At 42.0% G+C, this 19,936-nt stretch overlaps 3 protein-coding genes across 3 annotated transcripts; all 3 read right to left on the minus strand.

Moving 5' to 3' along the window:
• Positions 1 to 1,040: 1,040 nt before the first annotated feature.
• Positions 1,041 to 1,974, minus strand: LOC119212432 (olfactory receptor 52E8-like). The gene has a single exon (XM_037462804.2). It carries the CDS (start codon positions 1,972 to 1,974, stop codon positions 1,045 to 1,047), a length of 930 nt encoding a protein of 309 aa, XP_037318701.2. The 3' UTR covers positions 1,041 to 1,044.
• A 2,043-nt stretch (positions 1,975 to 4,017) lies between these two features.
• On the minus strand, positions 4,018 to 6,542 carry LOC119212430 (olfactory receptor 52N5-like). Its single transcript, XM_037462803.2, has 2 exons — positions 6,101 to 6,542; positions 4,018 to 5,067 (listed from the first exon to the last, which is right to left on the minus strand). The coding sequence occupies exon 2, from the start codon at positions 5,044 to 5,046 to the stop codon at positions 4,099 to 4,101; it is 948 nt and encodes a 315-aa protein (XP_037318700.1). The 5' UTR covers positions 5,047 to 5,067; positions 6,101 to 6,542; the 3' UTR covers positions 4,018 to 4,098.
• Positions 6,543 to 9,644: 3,102 nt separating this feature from the next.
• Positions 9,645 to 10,580, minus strand: LOC119213018 (putative gustatory receptor clone PTE03). The gene has a single exon (XM_037464000.2). It carries the CDS (start codon positions 10,578 to 10,580, stop codon positions 9,645 to 9,647), a length of 936 nt encoding a protein of 311 aa, XP_037319897.2.
• Between the last annotated feature and the right edge of the window lie 9,356 nt (positions 10,581 to 19,936).

A 19,936-nucleotide genomic window follows, 5' to 3' on the forward strand; every position in this document is an offset into this window, starting at 1 on the left:
CCTATTCTAATCATTAACTAATTAACTAAGTTACAATTGCATTAAATGTTAACATTTAAGTTTTAAACTTTTGTATTAACTGACTGTAATCACTAGGAATATTTTATTATATTAATGAAAATATATTTTATAAATGTATTAAAATACATTTAAAGAATTGACATTTGTTAAATGACGATAGAATACAGTACATGGTTTAACAATGCAAATCTTTTGGGGGTTTTGTCCACTTCAAAAGCTATTTGCATTTGTAAATAACACTAGAAGTAGGTCAGGGAGTTTGGGCTATGTAGTTATACATGGAGGCCTTTCCCACCTGGGATTCTTTTCACTACCTGCTGTCTGAAAAGTGCCGGATGACATGTCTTTTATTGTGGTTTAATTCTGTCTGACTGATTCATGTATTTCCCACACTCCATGTTTCTATTTGAACATAGTTGCCCCTCATTTTTCATGCTTTTTGTGTATTGACTTTCAGAGCCAGTGTGTTGCACGTCTTTTTACTACTTGACAATGTATTCTTGCGTTGAGTTTTTTCATTGTGTCATTATTGTTTTGGTCTGTTTCTTGGGACTGTAGATTAAAAGCTTTTGTCTAACTGGCCCATTTTTAGAAATGTTTTAAATAATGTGCCCTGTGCCGTTTCAAATAAACCAAAAAAGAAAATGAACAATACTCTCCGAAAATCTTTCCTGCCCGGCTACCTAACCCTTGTACGAGTTACGGAGAGACAATAACTTTAAAAATTACTTTAAGAAAAAACATCAAACAAGCCACTTTTCATTAAGGCCATTATTTCAATAATTTAAGCCTTCCTTTGAATTGGTCACATTTGGTGTCTCACATCGTAACTGTCATTCAGTCCAGAGAAAGCAGCGGCTTCCACTGGAGATTGACATGTTGGGAATTAAAAATAGATGCAATTTTACATCCGAGAGCAAATAAATGCCTTTAATACATATGGACATGGACCCACCACAGAACTGACTAGATTTATTCATATATCAGAACATTGTACATCAGTAGAGTAAGTGCAGCAGTTTATCATTTTGTTCTGGAAAACACAAAGACAATTCTTTCTCTGACTTGTTTGATCTGCAGTCCATAGATAACGGCGTTCATGGAAGGAGGAACCACATGGAAGAAGATGGACGCCAGCTTCCTGTGTTCTGACAGTTGAGGGAACCGATGGAGAATAATGATGATGTTCCCCGACAGAAGCAGGATGATGTACACGACCAGGTGGCTTGCGCAGGTCCGCAGCGCTTTGCCGCGTGCCACCTTGTTCCTGTTGCCCAGACACACAATGGCGATCCTCAGGTAGGTGAGTGTGATGCCGCACAGCGACGCGGCCATCGTGAACATGGCGGTGCCGAGGCCGTAGATGTGGTTGATGAGGACGTTTTCACATGACAGCTTGAACAAGGAGGCGTTGTCACAGAACGGGTTGAGGACAACGCGGCGGCAGCGCGACAGGCGGACGCTGAGGAACACGAGGATAGCGACCAAAAGGAAAGCCGCCGACCACGCCCCTGCCAACAGCGCAACCACCATCCTGTTGGTCATGATGGTGTTGTACCTCAGTGGGTTGCAGATGGCCATGTAGCGGTCAAAGGCCATGATTATGAGCACCGTGTGGGAAACCCCGCCGTGAAAGTACGCGCAGAAGACCTGGACAACGCACTCGTAGTAGTGAATGTAGCGGCGTGTCGTCGGAGTAAAAACGTCCCACAGGACACGAGGAATGACCGCCGTTGCACCGAACGCGTCGTTAATGCCCATGTTGCAGAAGAGCAGGTACATGGGCTGGTGGAGGCTCCTCTCCGTGGTGATCAGCACCACCAAGCAGAGGTTGGACACCATGATGAAGATGTAGAGGAGCAGGAGTAGGACAAGGGCAGCAAGGGAAGACTGGGGGCTGACATTTAACCCTTCCAGCTGTAGAATGTCCATTTCGATGGATTCATTGTCCATGCTGCAGATGATAAAGATGCATGAAGCAGCAAGAAATCATTATTATATTAAACTCTATCAATTATTAACTTCAAAAGTCCAACAGACTGTATTTCTCCCTCAAAAAAGTGTTTTTTTCACAATGCAGTTATTTTAGGGTCAACAATTCCCTATCTTCAACTAATTATGCTTAGATCATCACTGAAGATGTTTGGCATAACCCACAGTAACATAATCAGTTCTTCACACTTTATTCATTGTTTAGATTGGTCTAATAGGAATTATCAGCAGCCATTCAGATATCATCTCTAATTCAACGTCTATTTAGTTCAAAGGCTGCACAGAAATGTTCAGAACATTATTTTAGGTGTGATCTGCATTAAGACTAAAGGTTTGCTTCTTTGGTCTTGGAGCAGAGCTGGTATGCAGATAAGACAGCAGCAGTAAGGAAGGACTTGCAACAAAAGCAACAATTGATAAACCATAGAAGACACGCAGGTATCAGGACTCCTCCAAAAGCAATGTGTAAAAAAGGGAATTTCCCAAAATGTCTTCACCTTGTTGAAAGCACAAAAAAACAAAACCCAAGTGACGAGATTCTATGAGCAAAACATTCCTGTAAACAAAACCAGAGATAAAACCTAAAAAAAACACAAATGTTCAGTCATCATTTCCAGAAAGTTCAGATTGCTCTTTCACAGTAAAACAGAAAATGTTTGTAGAGATTAATTAAACATATATATCAATATTTCACAATGTTATGTCTATGATATTCCATTGTTAATGTTTTTCTGCTTGCATTATAATTCATCATCATTTCAGATGACCCCACTTTACAGGTCACATCTCTGCCCTGTTGAACAGTGTAAGACTGAGTGTGAGTCAGGTTTACCTCCTTAAGCCAGAATAGAGGAGTGGACGACATGTTTATATGACACGTGGGCGGCTTCAACCACCTCTCCTCCAATGCTTTGATCTGCTCACAGCTAGATAGTTACACCATGTTTCATTCACTGTTTACAACTCTTCTGTACATGATGTAACTCTTGTTATAGTAACTTTGATATGAGTCAAAGTGTGTGAAACAAAACATCTACATTTTAAAGCAGGGAATGTGCAAAACTGTTGTGCACGAGTAACAAAAGAAAGTAATTCCGTGTCTTACGCCTGAAGCGTCATTCTATGTCTATCCAGGCTGCAGACTGTTGATGTGAGCTTAATAAGGATGTGAATGAGACAAAATAAAGAACTTTAATTTATTATCAGATGAGAATGGAGATAACATTTTAATATTTGAACGGTTTAAATAGTTCAAAGTATGACAACAATTAATCCGCAAAATATGTTCTATTATTCATAAACTCAAAAACTTTACCCAGTTAAATGTGACTCATGTGTCATGTATTTGGTTGTAAATACAGGTTTTGAATAAGTTTTCTGACTGTTTTGTATGGAAGTAAATCTGTGTCGAGTTCTAAAAGAAAAACGTGATTGAATTTCTAGCACTGAATATTTATGCATTGAATTTATGTATCTGAATGTTTTTCCAACGTTAAAATACTGGAAAAAATGCAATGTTAAAATATTCAATCGCAAGAAATTCAACCGCAAAACATTCAACCACAACATCCGGGACCTCAAAGAAGAGCAATCGATTCTAGATTCAAGATCAGGAGCATGCGTCAAGCAAAAGGAGCGAGCACCCAATACAACTTTGGCTTGTCTGCAGCATGGTGACCGGATTTAGTGGAGCATGCAGACGCATAAACACGACAGGACATGCAAGAATTACCGCAGTAGCGCAGAGTGCGTAAAGTGGTCGGTGGAATTTTTTGCGGTTGAATATTTTAATGTTTAATTTTTTGCAGTATTTTAACGTTGAAAAACATTCAGATACATAATTTCAAAGCATAAATATTCAGTGCTAGAAATTCAATCACGTTTTTCTTTCAAAACCCGATGACACACATTTACCTTAGTTTTGCCTCCACAATCAGTTGAGAAACAAGTCAAAGACAAAATATTCATAAAAACGTAATTTTCATTTTTCATTATCCCCTCAGTATTTTATTACCGAATTGATGTTTGTAGGTGAAATACATTTGAAAATCAGAAGAAAGGGATTTTACATTTCGATAAGATTCCCTATTGAGTCATCTCACCTACTGTGTTCCTAGTAAACATGACGACAATCTTTTGTCTGACTGCTTTGATCTGCAGCCCGTAGATGACGGCGTTCATGGCGGGAGGAACCACGTGGAACAAGATGGACGCCATTTTCCTGTGGTCCGACAGGTGAGGAAAACGATGGAGAACGATGATGGCGGAGCCCGACACGAACATGATGACGTACGCGGCCAGGTGGCTGCAACATGTCTGCAGAGCTCTGCCGTTCAGAGACTTGTTCTTGCTGCTCAGGCACACGACAGCGATCTTCAGGTAGGTGAGCGCCACGCTGCCGAGCGACGAGCCCAGCAGCACCACCGTGTAGCCGAGGCCGTAGACTTGGTTGGCGATGATGCTCTCGCACGACAGCTTGAACAAGGAGGCGTTGTCACAGAACGGGTGGAGCAGCGCCCGCCTGCAGCGCGACAGGCGGACGCTCAGCCCCACCAGGATTGCCACCATCAAAAACGCCACTGCCCACGCCGCCGTCACCAGTGCCCCCACCATCTGGTTTGTCATGATGGCGGCGTATCGCAGCGGGTTGCAGATGGCAATGTAGCGGTCAAAGGCCATGATCATGAGCACTGTGTGGGAAGCGCCCGCATTGAGGTGAGCGCAGAAGGCCTGGAGGACACAGTCGGCGTAGCGGATGTAGCGCTCTTCGATCGGATGAAAAAGGTCCCTCAAAAGACGAGGGATGATGGTCGTTGCCCCGAACACGTCATTAATGCTCATGTTGCAAAAGAGAATGTACATGGGCTGCTGGAGGCTCCTGTCCGTGATGATCAGCACCAACAGGCCGAGGTTGGACACCATGATGAAGATGTAGATGAGCAGGAGGAAGACGAAGGTGAGAAGGAAGGACTGGGGGCTGACCGTTAACCCCTCCAGGATTAGAATATCTGCATTTAATGTCTGGTTCTCCATTGTGCAGACGGTTGAGGTGAGCTTCATTTGTGAATAAGACAAAATATAGAACTTTACTTTATTTTCGGATCAGAACGGAGATTTGAACATGATCGATATTTTTCCATATTTTGAAAATTAGAAGGAATTCCTTACACATCTAAAAGTTAAATATTGCCTAATTTCACATAATATTTAGAGCAGCTCATTCATTACATGTCATTTAGCTGACGCTTTTATCCCAAAGCGACTTACATTGAATTTGAACCCATGGCTTACATTTTGGAAGCAATTAGGGGTTAGGTGTCTTGCTCAGGGACACTTCAACATGGCACATGGAGCAGCTGGGATTTGAACTACCAACCTTGCAGCTACTACTACTACTACTACTCCATGCGCCACCATCATTCATAGAATATGTTCCATCCAATTCAAATAATTATTCAACAACAAGGTCTGTTCGCACAATAGCAAAATTCAGCAGACAACCACACAGTAGCAAGTAAATTAATTGACTGATTGTCATTGTAATAATTCCATGAACAGAGAGACATATTGTTAGTTATGAAAAAAAAACACTTAAAAAGTGAATGAACAACATTTTGGCAAAAACTAATTTGCTGTACCATTTATAAAAGAAAAATAGTTATTAACAGAAAGATACTAATTCCTTCCCTTTTTTGTTTACTGTATACTGGCAAACTCTGGGCAAAGAAGTATAACCCTGTTATGATTACAATGAGAGATAATGTTAAATTGGAGTTTTTTTTAAGGTTGATGGTTTACAAATCCAAACAACTAGATACCCCATGACTCTACCAAAACATAAACTACTAATGGAATGGGCCTTAATCAAACAATAAAACATGTATAAATGAAAATGAAGTAGAATGACGTTTTGGATTAGAAAAATCAGCTGACTGTTTAGAGTAAACATCTAAACCGTTAACTACCTCTTTTTTATCCAATTCATTTCACTTTCATCACAAGGCATTCATGTTTCAAATACAAAATCTTTTTTTCTGTGTTAACCCAACCACAGAACACTGTCTTTCTTCATTTAACAAACACTCACCTATTGACTCGTACCTCCTGTACTCGGAGCTCAAGTGACCCGACAATCTTCTATAAGCTGAGCCATTGACCCACAGAGCTTTGAGCTTGGTTGCGTCACTGGTTCGTTGCCTGGACACCAACTTTTCAATTTGTCACAACAAAAACAATTTTCATTGTCTGAGTGCAGGGAACAGAAGTCAACAACTAAAACTCACTAACGGATGGCTTATTTTCCTGTTTTACAGACACAATCTGTACACTTTTATTTGTAAGTACTGTATCTTTAGTGACATGAAAACATTCTTGCATTATAAATAATACAGAATTCTACTCATTAATAAAATATTTTTGACCCAGCCAGAATTCCCAGTGAATCATTTGTAAATTATAATTTTAAATTATTCAGGTATTTTTTGGTTGTCCACGAATTGAACAATCGCGAACAGGGCTTATCAGCGATGCCTCGGCTCAACCCAAAAGAGCCTCCAACTGGAAACAAACAAGGACTATTTAAAGGGGAATTGTTGATGGGAGATCTGGAACAGGTGTGGTGATTTGATGGGTGGAACCAGGTGTGCACATCTGTGAAGTAGGAGAATGGAAACAGGAGGGGGAGACAGAACAACAACATAAACCAACAACACCAAAATAGGAACACAATACCGGAGGGCTAGTGCACGAAACCCGGATAAGGGATTAAGTCGGGCTATCCAGGATATCCAGGGGGGGGTATTGCACAAAAGTAGAATAAAAAAATCCAGGCTAAGGGATAAAGCCCCGCTTGACTTAGTGTGACCCGCTCGTTGCGGCTTAATCGGTTGCACGTTTGCCGAGTCGCGTTGAGAAGGAGGCGCCAAGTCGATCCAGGAGCACATATCTGGGATAAGTGCACCTCCACGGCTTTCTTAAGTAGACCACGATATCGATCACATGTTTACTGATGCAGAAATGGACAATACGCCACGCGCAGCATATTTCTTACCCGCTGAGCAGCAACTTATGATGAAATGTATGAGGAAGTGAAGCATATCATACGCATATATCATATGAAAGGGAATACGGCAGCTGTAACAAAACAAAGAGAAAAAGCAGACAATCGCGGACCGACTGAATGCGGAAGGATTTCGAAATATCTCCTTACTAGGAAAGTTGTACACTCTGTTTTAATTGCTTTATTATGATTGTTTCAAAACTGAGCAGAGGGAATTAAACCTCCTCTGGAAATGTATCCAAAAAACTAAGCTTAATTTTAAACCCTTATCCACAATGCAAGGATACATTTTACAACCATATACACAAATCTCTAAACTGTCCAATTCTAAATATCTTTCTACAATTAATGTTTATACAGAACAAACATGACTGGACAGCAAAGATCCTGGCAACAAGTCAAGATAAAATATAAAACCATTTTGCAGGCTGGTAAGTGCCTTAACAGAGGATGTTGCATGTGTACGGACTGTTGAAATCCTCTTTGGTGTAACACATTCTTCTGTGGCCAGGGAAGGTAATGAAGATGTGTGCCAAGGACTTCAGGGCCAAGCACACACTTCGGACGGTACGGCAAATAGTGCCCTTTATTTACAGTTTTGGCATCTCTCACCCCAGACACAGACTGTGTCTGAGGCTGTGGTCGATCAGGACCAAGACCTCACACCATAACAACAGCGTCAACAGTTCGCTTTGTGACGCCCCAGCTCTACCGTGCTGGGTCTTCCACTGTCTCCCATTAAATGTGTGGCTTGATCCTGTCTGTTCTTGTCTTGGCCTGTAGGAGGAGCTGTGGAGGTTCCACCAGGTGGCTTATCGATGGCCTAATTGGAGGGTGCATAAAATCAGTGTTCTCCAGGTGGTTGGGGAATGACACGGCACCTGCCAGCAACCTCTGGGCCGGGCTGGCTGCAGCGCTGGTCCTTTACTTTTTCACTGCACATTCACATACTTCTCTACACATACTGACTTTGTGCATATATCAATTAATAAATATACTTTGAGTTCAATTATATGGTGGTGTGGCCTCCCCATGTCGTACTCACTCCGAGCCAAGTGGTCGCGACAGCTTCCAGGACTCTGAAGTGAGCTAGAAAGATTGTAGCCGACCCCTCTCACCCCGGACAAAACCTGTTTGTGCCCCTTCCATCCGGCAGGAGGCAAAGACCTTCCGCCACACTAACAGTTTCTTCCCGTCAGAAGGCAAGCTCATCAACAGAGCCCGGGTCCCCCACGGACTGACTCTTCACACTCGACATGTACATACACTTTGTCACTTTTACTGGTCACTTTCTGTTGGCTGATTCACTTTATTTTTATTTTCATTTTAAATGTTTCAGGCTTTGTAGGTTTTCACTGGTTTTGTTCCTTCACTAAGTAAGGAGGTCAAATATTTTTGAATATTCCACCTAAATAAAAAAGAACACCTTGCACACTACAACACATAGGATGAAGCTAAAGGCTACTTCGACAATCAGCCAAACACAGGAAAAGAAGATTCTGAGCATGCTCATTGAGTTTATTTTACTATTTAGTTTTTATTCATATAAGATATGTCTGGTACTCCGTTCCAAGAATGTGGCCACAGTGAAATTTGATGTATCAGTGGCTTTGTCCACTTCATAAACTCATCATTTGCTCTGATGAGAAGGTGATTGGCTTCAATCTGCCATCACTCCAAAACTTGTGCACGTCCAGGACTCCTAGGACGCAGCGGCCCCTCTTACCCTGGACATGAAAGTCCCCCTGGCAGCAGGCTGCGGCCTCAATACCGTCGGGCTCATTAATAAATGTATTTTTTGTATCTTATACATTTAGAGTTATAGACTTTTAAAGTAGAGTGTGCTTTAGGGCAAGGCTACACGCTTATTGATAGGTCTCTGATAGAGAGTGTGGAAGAAGACCATGAACTAATGATGACTAAATAGACTAAAAAAGTAAGAGTCATTTTTTCATATACTTCTATAGAAGCAGAGAAGAGCGGTGAACAGTAAAGAAAATGCAGCTTTTTTTAAGAAGAGGTTTTTAAAAACTGCCACAGTTTTTTACTTTGAATCACATGCTTCAATTCCACCTTTATATTATTTACTGTAAACAATGAAAACTTGACCTATTTCAACATTTTGTGTATTGGGAAAACAAAACATTTGGTTATGGAACACTGTCATACTTTAATAAACTTGATAATTTCATTATAAAAGCTTTGTGCTTTTTTCATCATTTTCAATTAGTACTATTTGATGACACATTCTTTTTTTAGTCAAAAGGCATTTGAAGGATTGGACATTTTATATATTCATATATTATATATTATTAAGATTTGGCTTCACCACAAACAAGTTTCACATACATATACTTGGTTTTAAACATCTACAGATTTGTATATGGAAATTTAACACACACACACACACACACATACAAATTTACATTAAACAATTTCATGAGCCTTGATTTATAAACACAAACATGAAAACATGATTCACTTAAAACATATGAATATTTTCTATAAGCATCCTATGCAATAACACTTGCATGTTACCCATCTGATCACATGGCATAATCAGTTAGTTACTTTAAGTTACTTTATTGTTCTGTAAAAAAGCCATGATCTTCTGCCGGACTTGTTTAATCTGCAGTCCGTAGATGATGGCGTTCAGCGCCGGCAACGCCACGTGTCCCATGGCGGCCGCCACCTTCCTGTGCTCCGCCAGCTGAGGGAAGCGGTGCAGGATCACGATGAGGAACCCTGACACCAGGAGGATGACGTACACTGCCAGGTGGGTGCCGCATGTCCGCAGCGCTCGGCCGTTCATTGACTTGTTCTTGCTGCGCAGACACACGGCGGCGATCCTCAGGTAGGTGACCACCACGCTGCCCATGGACGAGCCCAGCAGCACCACCGTGTAGCCGAGGCCATACACCTGGTTGATGAGGACGCTTTCACATGACAGTTTGACCAGAGAGGCGTTGTCGCAGAACAAGTTGGATATGACCGACCGGCACTGTGACAGGCGGACACTGAGGCCCACCAGGATTGCCACCATCAATGAAGCGGTCCCCCATGCCGACGCCGAAAGCACCGCCACTGTCCCGCCAGTCATGATGCCGCCGTACCGCAGCGGCCTGCAGATGGCCACATAGCGGTCGAAAGCCATGATCATGAGCACTGTGTGGGAAGCACTCGCATGCAGATGAACGCAAAAGGCCTGAACGGCGCAGTCGCCGTAGCGGACGAGCCGCTCAGAGTCTGAGATCAACAGATCGCTGAGTATCTGAGGGACGACGATTGTCGCCCCAAACACATCGTTAATACTCATGTTGCAGAGGAGCAGGTACATGGGCTGCTGGAGGCTCCTGGTCCTGACAATCAGCACCACCAGGCCAAAGTTGGACACCACGATAAAAATGTAGATGAGGAGGAGGATGACGAAGACGGGGATGGAGGACTCGTTGGTGACCTTTAACCTCTCCATGGTTAGAATCTCACCAACAGAAGTGATGTTCTCCATAGTTCATCAGTCTTGTGGCAATAGGAGAAGTATATTTATAGAAAGTTAACACAATCTTTAAAAACAGGTTGATGAAGTTATCTCTGTCAATCCCTACACAATGACATTGACATCCAGTAATTTCACTGATTACTTTACTACGAACAATTTTTCAAGACGTATCCAACATATAAAGTTCCCATGTTTCCATTTCATCCTGGTTCATCAAAAGGTTGATTCCCCTAAATGACAAAAAACTTTTCCTTGGTTAAAATTGAATCCAATGATTTCAGCAAGTGTCCGAGAGCCATTTGTCGTTAGAGCTTAACATCTTACATCAACATTTGGATTCCGAGTGAAGTAGCTGCACAGTTTGTTGTGAAATGACAGACCTCCCTCACCCGACTCAGACCAGAAGAGGAAACCGCAGACGCTTTTATTTGGTCTTTCAGCTGCAGCATCACAAATGCTATAAGGTCACCTGTTGCTTAGCAACCGGTAACCCGGGATTGTGATTGTTCATCCCATGTTAGACAAGGGCAACAATAACACTAAATGCTTTTGCTGTATGCGTTTGACAGAGCAGTTCATTTTTTTGTAAGCACTTATTTTTTCAAAACAAACGTGTATTCATTTATTCTTTGAGTGTCTTTGATTCCATTTTCATACTCTTCAGATATTTTAGAGCCTTCTCCACACAACACAAACATCGGCAACTACTTATTTTAATTAATAAAATACACCCTTATTCCGGAGTCATTTGATGGGCACCAATACCTTATCATCATCATCAAAGCCTTTTTCTTTCTTTCTGCAAATGGAATAATAAATAAATCCCGGGCCCCCACTGACTCAGTCACCACATTCCATTACAATTTCTTATTTTTTCTGATCTTTTCTCTTATAATGTACACATGCACTTTATTATATACTTGTTTTAACGTTCAGTAATTTTTTGTATTTTTGTATCTTATCCATCATCAGTTTATTGTCCATCTCAGTTGTTGACTGGCTACGTGTGACGCACGCACGATATATAGTCACATTTGTGTTTATTTTGCAGCGCTGTGGCTTCGCCTCAGGGTCCTAACCCTGTATTTGCGCGTGCAGCATCTCATTGCTTGAGGAGACGCTGATAGAAGAAGCCACACGTCTGCCTGTGTCATTAATTTCTACTTTACTCCAGTAGCGCCGGGTGCGAAAAGTGGTCAGTGGAAGGTGGCGATGCTCGGATCGCCAGATGGCGATGGTCGGTGGAAGGTTCCTCCGGTGGTCAGACAAACGGTTTGGCCGGACGGGGGAGGGGAGAAGTAATCGGTCCGCTGGTGCTCTGTCCACTGGCTGTGGTCGGTTATCAAAACATTGGCCAAATGACCCGCTTCAAACTTCATGAACACATGCAGAATCCCTTTGTGTTTATTTCTAAAGCCTCGCATTAACGTACTTCATTTTATTTAGGACGCTGCGCTACTTGCAAGTCGCTGTGTTGTGCTACATTCTCAATAAAGTTTGAAAAAAAAAACACTTAGGGCAAACCCATGGTCGTAAGATACTCATTTTTATGTAATTTGCATGAGGGACTAAACTAAACGCTTCTAAAAAAGCATCCTTCCGCCGACCACCGGAGGAACCTACCACCGACCATCGCCACCTTCCACCGACCACTTTTTGCACTCTGCATCACTCTCAGGTCAGTAACCGGTAGAGTGCACTTAAAGATATGAGTAAACAATTTTTAGAAGATCAGATTCAACTACCTAATATTTTTAGGGACAACAGGGTTTTGTGAACGTTATGTTGTCAAAAAAGACTGACTGTCAAGAGCTAACTAGAATGATACTTACCCTGTGTTACCTCCTTGTTTTATCTGGCTCCTAAACACTTTACTTTTCCTTTGTAATTAAACCAATCAATACGTTGTTCTGTGATGTGATGTTAGGTTGAATTAGATTTTGTATGCTAATTCATTTGACTGCAATATGTATTTAAAATGTCTGTTAGCACGTGTTAGCCCTTTGTTGTATCAGAAGCAGCGCCGCCATCTTCAACGGTGTCCTTCTCTCGTACGCCACAGTAGTGTGGGCCCCTTGCCAAAGTCACGGTTATGTTGACCAAAAGTACGGATTGAATCCATGATAGTAATGCAAGCCTCTATGGTTTGGTCTGTGAATTTGTATTGTTTGTATTTTTGAAGTATGTTGTCAGACAAAAATTTAGACATTTGTATATGCTTGTTTTCACTTCAATAAATGAAATAAATTGTCATTTGCTTGAGGAGACGCTGACAGCAAAAGCCACACGTCTGCCTGTGCCATTAATTTCTACTTTTCTCAGTTTCGTCGACTGCACCGTGTTATACATCAGTAGGCGTAGGCTAGGCCGGATGGCTCCCAGACCTAAGTTGGGCGGTGGGAGTATGTCGTGGCGGGCGTGGTTGACTCGGCTGCAGAGGGGAGAATGGCTCAGGGAACGGTGCCAGGTGGAGGCAATTGGCCTCAACTGCGGGAAATTAAGGATTTGTGTTTGTCTCCATGTACTTAAGACATAGTAAGGGCGATCCAGTGACAGGAGTCACCCGACGAGCGAGCGGGATGCCGACAGTCTACTGTAAATGTGACAACGTAAAAGTAAAATGGAACCCCTGCATCTTTCTGGAACCCCTAGGATCTATGTGTGTTACACTGAGCAACGCAGAAAGCCTAAGCAACACAATCGGCGTAGCGAATGACAGGCCCCTAAGGCAGTCGGAGGATGTGCGGGGTGGTGATCGGGGCCCCAAAGATATTGCTGATGATCATGTTGCAGAAGAGCAAATTGATGGGCTGGTGGAGGCTGCGGCTCGTAAGATGAGGACAAACATATTTATGTTGGACACCATAGCAAAAATGTAGATGAAGAGAAGAATGGTGAACTGGGAAGAGACCTTTAACCCCTCCAGGAGGAGGATTCCGGCAAAACGTTCTCTGCTGGGACTTTAACAGAGGTAGCGTTGCCACCTTTTAGTACAGAAAAAGTGATGAAGGGGTCGAAGGACGGTGGCGGCCGACGGGGGGTGCGGACAATACAGGACAGATGGGACGCGACTCGAAGATCCCCTGGTGATTCCTCCCACTCTCGTCGGTGTTTGCATCCGTTTTTGCTGGACGCGGGCGCGGGGGGGGGTATCTGCAGCTGCCTCCGCCATTCTTTCCGCCAACAGACCCTCCCTCCTCTGACTCTTGATTGGTTTGATTCAGGTTCACGGCCTATCGAACCAACAATGGCAGCAAGTATTACCCAATCAGGGGCTAAACAGGGCGAGTCTTAATAGAATTCTGGTGGGTTTCTTTGCATGGGATGCTGCATTGAAGACAACTCGGAAAATACGGGACAAACCATATTCCGTATTGATTCAAAACAGGCCGCGCTATTTCACTCTCAAATACGGGACGATTCTGTACTTTAAGGGACGGGTGGCACTAACCAACCATCTGCACTTTAAGTAATATAAAATTGTAGGCCACTGGATATGAAAAGCTGATGCTTGCTGAGTAATCTAATGCTAATATGAGCTCACCAGTGTTTGTTTGCTGTTGTTACAGTGACAGTTTGTTAATTGGTAGAATACCCAGAAGGTCCTCTGTGGGGAAGCTTTGGCTAATCCCTGCCTCCCAGCACAATGCCATTTAAACTCAATCAACAGGCCTCTTTGTATAGGAGAGACTGTCTGTGCCCAAACATAACATTAAATCACCACGAGACTGTTTAATCCCACGTGGTTTTTAGGCATTCAAAAAAAGTTACCCTTCGAACGACTTTTTTTTAACCACAGTGTAATGCATTTAATAGTTTGCTATTTAACTAACATTCTTTAAATGCTTTAACGATGTATAGAGAAACATTTTGTACAATCTACGGCATATTGGTATGTCGGCATGTTGGTATCATGCTTGTACCATACTAAATTCAGCAATTGCACAGGAAACACAGGAAAGGCTGTATAGCCAAGAGGGTAGAACACCCTTTTAGTATGACAATGTGGTTTGATATTAAAAACCTCTGACATACTTGAATAGCATTTTTTCTGCCAATTACATCTTTGCATGTGTAAACTTGCAACGCCATGCATTCTACAATTGCTCTTGGTCTCTGGTTTGGGCTCAAAAGGTTATTTGATGCTGTAATTATCCTCAACAGCTAATTTCATACTTGGGTCTCAAGAGTCTCAGCTTTCTTGTCACAGTGGAACAGGTTGTCTCAGCTTTACAACTTCAAACGGGACACTTGTACCCTACTCAATACCACTAAAACTTTTTGTCCACATATCTTCCACATAAAAATGTTTATCCAACTTTCCAGCTCACCTGTAGTTTAACTTCCTATTGCCTTTTTTGACAAGCTAGCATGTAGTATATACAGTATATTATTGTGACTGGGCTTTAAGGGGGGAAAAGGATGATAACAAACTAAACAAGTCTGCTAGTGATTTTGAATAGTCTTTTTTGCATAGCAAGGTTCCTATCTGAGTGAAATGACGCAAAAGTAGAACTGTTAGAATTCTCTAAATGCTGAGGAAAGGAGCTTTAATGTTTGTGGCTTACTTAGCTCCGTTAGCACTGGATTATCCTTTACAAAAGCAAATTCTTCTGTGGCCAGGGTAGGTAATAAATATGTGTGCCAAGGACTTCAGTGCCAAACACACACTTCTGACAATACGGGAATTAGTGCCTTTATTTACAGTTTGAAAAAAAGCGCAGTGCCATACAGACCATCTGTGGGATGGTGAGAGCTTTGTGCTGTGCGGTCCAGTCTGCACAAATAATGGATTCCATCTCCCATAAACATATACCTCTCATGCAGGTACTCATCGGTAAAAGCTAAAGGGCCCGATCTGTCCCAAAACACCCTCTAACGTCTAAAAGCACGTCTCAATATGAGTGCTTTTTCATCCAAAACGTGGTTCAGAAATCATGGTGCAGAAACACAGGTGAATGGCACTTTATATATTGCCCTCATCACATTTTTTTTCACTGCTCACTGCGCAGTTTCGCACACCAGCGAACACCCGCCCCCCGTCAGTCGGGCTGCCCGCAACAACTACACCCCCCGACTACACGTATTTCACGTGTTTATTATCCGCCGAACCGCCTTGACCGATACGCGAAATATTGTCTGACATGAAAGCAGTCCGTGATGCAAAAAGGGTTGGTGACCACTGATCTAAACAACTGCAAAAGTACGGTTTTAAACAAAACTGGTGACAGCAATAATGCCAAATTGTGGATGTTGATAAAAATAAATCAGAACACATTCAGAAAACAACGGAATAATTGTTAAACATGCTTGTTTCGGATCAGAGCGGCAGCTGATTAAACGCATGAGACTTCATGATTGCAGCTAGCCTGCTCCAGGCTAAGATTAAAGAATAAATCGCCATGGTTACTTGTTTGGGTTTAATTCAACCTGCTTTCGTGCAACCATGTCAAAGCTTAATTCATCCGAAATAACATGAATATCCTGGCTTGATCCCTTATCCTGGTTTCGTGCAATACCCCTCAGTGTCACGGTTCGGGTCCATGTCGTTTTATTTTGTAGTGTCATGTCTCTCATGTCGCTGGGTTAACTTCACTTCTTGCCTTGTCCTGTCATCCCCTGTGATTGTCTGCAGTGCCATGAGTGTTTCCACCTGTGTCCAATCACCTGCACCTCCCCTGTGTATGTAAGCCCTGTCAGTCTCTTGTCAGTCGTTGTGTCGTTGCATGTTGTGCTTGTCTTCATGTCCTCGTTTTATTTTCCCTTGGTGGTTTTTCATTTTATTATTAAAAGTTACTTTTCGTTAGAACTCTGCGCCTGAGTCCTGCCTCTGCCTACCACAGCCCTGACACTCGGGCCTCATGATTTGCGCATTTTCCCCATGGCCACTGGGACAAGCTTACAATCTTCTATGTTTGTTTGTTGTTTGGTTGAAGTCCACACTGCCGTGTGCATTGTGGTTATTATTACTGGGAAGTAATTTGTGTCCTCAAAGGCCCCCGAAGAGCTCCCAAGTGTCTCATTGACCAGCAGGTGGATAGAATTAAAGGTCCAGTGAGGCGTTCAAGGTCCAATGGACACGCAGATGTTCTTTTTTCCTCCCTCCCTCTCTCCCTTATATCTTTGTTCACATCCGTGTTACTTAAACCGATGTCTTTGTGTCCAGGACGTGTTTAGCCGCAGTTTAGCATGAAGAATTGAAGTAGGAGGAATCTGCTTTCGTTGGTTTATGGTTGAGCATCTTCTATATTGTTGTTGATTGAGATATTTCTGAGTGACAGTTTATGTAATGGAGGAGTCAATTATATGTGTAAGAATTAGTGCTGCATTATATATACAGTTATTATTAATTAAACTAAACAAAAAGCTTGATAGTAAAAATACTTAAAAGTCAAGAACTGTATCAAATTCGTTTGCAAGACCACCTGACGTGGTCAGCTGCTTTTCTCATTGCAGAAATGACCGTTCTCAGTTTTCCGTACCAGTCAGTCTGTTCAGGCATATACTTTGGCCCTAAAACATTCAGGGCTTTATAAACCAACAGCAGGAGTCAATTGTTTTTTTTTCTGGACAAGAAGCCAGAGTAAAGTCCTAAGTAGTGGTGTGATGTGGTCCAATTTCTTAACACTGTGACCTCATTTGGAATTGAGACTTTTAACATGGAAATACTTCATCCCCTAAAGGCCCAAAGAATTTCCTTCATCTCTTGAATCCAATAATGTTAACATTACCGCTATGTCGAACACTGATTCCAACTTTGTTTCGACCGACAGAATCCAATCACTAAAGTTGTGTTACGAAGTTCTATACCAAAAATCTATACCAAAGAGGATTCTGTTCGCAGACAAAACTACACCAAAAAACTAATATTAGTTTGCAAAAAACTTTTTCACACTATATTGAATGGGAATGTTGATCAGTATTGTCTCGGGAGGTACGTCGTCACGCATCTTAGCCAATGAATTTATAGATCAATCTTAGTTGACCTATAAATCTATTTAGTTCTATAAACACAACCAAATCATGGCCAACCAACAACTCAAACACTAGTTAAGATCCCAAAGATAAATATGCGAAACATGAAGCACCATCCATGAAAAAAATTCCGCTTATTTTGTCTGTGTCTACAGATTGAGACGCCAATAACTTTACATTTGGTTCAGACAGCAAGACTTGTTGACTTGTTTGACTTGTTGTTTTGACTTGGCCTAAACACTCAAAGTTTTGGACTCTATTAAAGCTGCTAACCAATAGCCTGTTTGTGTCTCTGTGTTACTGTCTAGGATCATCTGTTGGCAGTTGGGGATCCCAGTAGCCCTCATTAGTGCAACCAGTCTGATGAACATCTATTACCGGGCCTCTCTCTTTGCTCACAGAAGGCCAATCACCCCCCACAGACTGCTCATAAGTGTTTTCGTGCTGGGCCGGTCACAGTGGACCTCGATAATTATCCTACCGGGATCAGGAACATTAGCGCTCATTACCTGCTGCCCTAGCAATGCTCCAAAGGTGATGAAACTGTTGGACCATTGGTCCCCTGAGCTCCCAGCCTGCAACAGATTCAACTCACTATGACTTTGTAGCCACAAACAACAAAACAGTGAGCTCCTTTGGGATCGGCAGTGAGGTTTAGTTTCACACTTTTTATTAACTTAAGGAAGTCAGCAAGTGTCTGTGACTCTTTTGTACAGTTTATTCCTTACCAGACATCATGTCTACAATGTGTTAACACACACGCATCACACAACTCTCCAGACTTTGAGCCATACAGTTATATGGTAGATACATTTATCCTGTTTTAATTACTACATAAATGGAATGGAATAAATGTACTAGCATTACATATCGTAGGCTACATGTCAATCAAACAACTCTTTATTACAGACTCAAGGTCCAGATGGTACAAAATCAGTATATATATATATATAAAATAAAATACAAGCTAAGTACATAGACCTACAAAGGCCTTATAAACAAACAACTCTACCAATGTCTCCACTGCTGGGACTGGTAGCGTGAAGTGGTAAACTTAATATTTGACAATGCCAGGATAATTACATTTTCAGAGATGTTAACCCGGCAGACACATTTATACATAAGGTTTCTTAATACAGCTTTGAAAGTGTTAACTCCTGCAGTGACAAACATTTCACTGGCACAACACCATCTAGGCCTCTTTAGCAATATTCGCATGGCATTATTAAAGGCAACTTGGAGTCTCTGTACACTTGAATTGGATCACAAGTGTGCAGTATAGAGTGGTGTACAATAAGCTTTAAACATCTTAACTCCATCTGTACACATACCAAATTTGCGTAAAAGAATTTTAGCTTGTACATAGATCTTACAACATTGCCTACAGATATCATCGTCGGTCATCCGTTCTGTAATAAAATGTCTCAAGATATTTTACCTCATCACAGGCAACAAGGTAATTATCAGACAATTTAAAATTAGGAAATTTTAGAATTCTGTCCTCTTTTGTTCTGCAAATTAAAATAGCACTCTTACTGGCATTGTATTTTATATCATGTTCCACACCATAGAGAGTACATGTATTAAGGAGCTGCTGGAGACCAGCACTTCTTGGGCTAAAAATCACAAGATCATCTGCATACATAATATGATCATTAAGGCATTACCAATCATGCACCCAGTATTACAGGCTTTCAACTGCTTTAAATGGGACTGGGGACAAAGTCCCTCCTTGTCGGACACCATTGCTGACCCCAAATGGGCCTGAGACACAACATGTTTGGGGGCACCTCTTTGTTTTTTAAAACAATTTTCCATAATTAACACGGTCAAATGCTTTTGAGGCATCAATAAAGCAGATGAGAACGGATGAGTTTGGATCGGTCCGTGCCATGTTTGGCTTTAAAGCCGAACTGGTTATCTGAGGAGTGAATGAACTCATTCAATCTGTCCATTAGGATTATTTCCAGGACTTTTGGCAGAATACTGGCCAAAGCAATGGGCCTGTAATTATCCAGACTACCTACTTTACCAGCTTTGCTTTTAATGACCGGCACTAACTGAAGCATTGAGTCTGGTAACAAGCCATGAGTCACGAGGCTTGTGCTATCCTTGGACTCGGACTCAGCAGTAATGTGGTCTAGTCTACTTGCGTTGCCATCGGCCAGCTTATTTATAGCTTGGTACACCTCTCGTGACATAATGGTCATTGACACATTTGTCTCAATATCTTCCACCTGGTACAAGTCCCCACTAACACAGTTAAATAAGGTTTCCATAGTGCTGCCTTCATAGCTCAGCAATATTGTCTGCTCCGAAAATTCCTTCAATAGTGCACAGCAGAGATATTTTACAGATGTTAAGAACTCTCACTTCCTTTCAGAAATCAA

The sequence above is a fragment of the Pungitius pungitius genome, chromosome 21 (genome assembly GCF_949316345.1).
Source record: "Pungitius pungitius chromosome 21, fPunPun2.1, whole genome shotgun sequence".
Lineage (NCBI taxonomy): Eukaryota > Metazoa > Chordata > Actinopteri > Perciformes > Gasterosteidae > Pungitius > Pungitius pungitius.

Coding starts and splice junctions, on each gene's coding strand:
- LOC119213018 (XM_037464000.2), bottom strand. CDS start 10,580: ATGGAGAACATCACTTCTGTTGGTGAGATTCTAACCATGGAGAGGTTA.
- LOC119212432 (XM_037462804.2), bottom strand. CDS start 1,974: ATGGACAATGAATCCATCGAAATGGACATTCTACAGCTGGAAGGGTTA.
- LOC119212430 (XM_037462803.2), bottom strand. CDS start 5,046: ATGGAGAACCAGACATTAAATGCAGATATTCTAATCCTGGAGGGGTTA.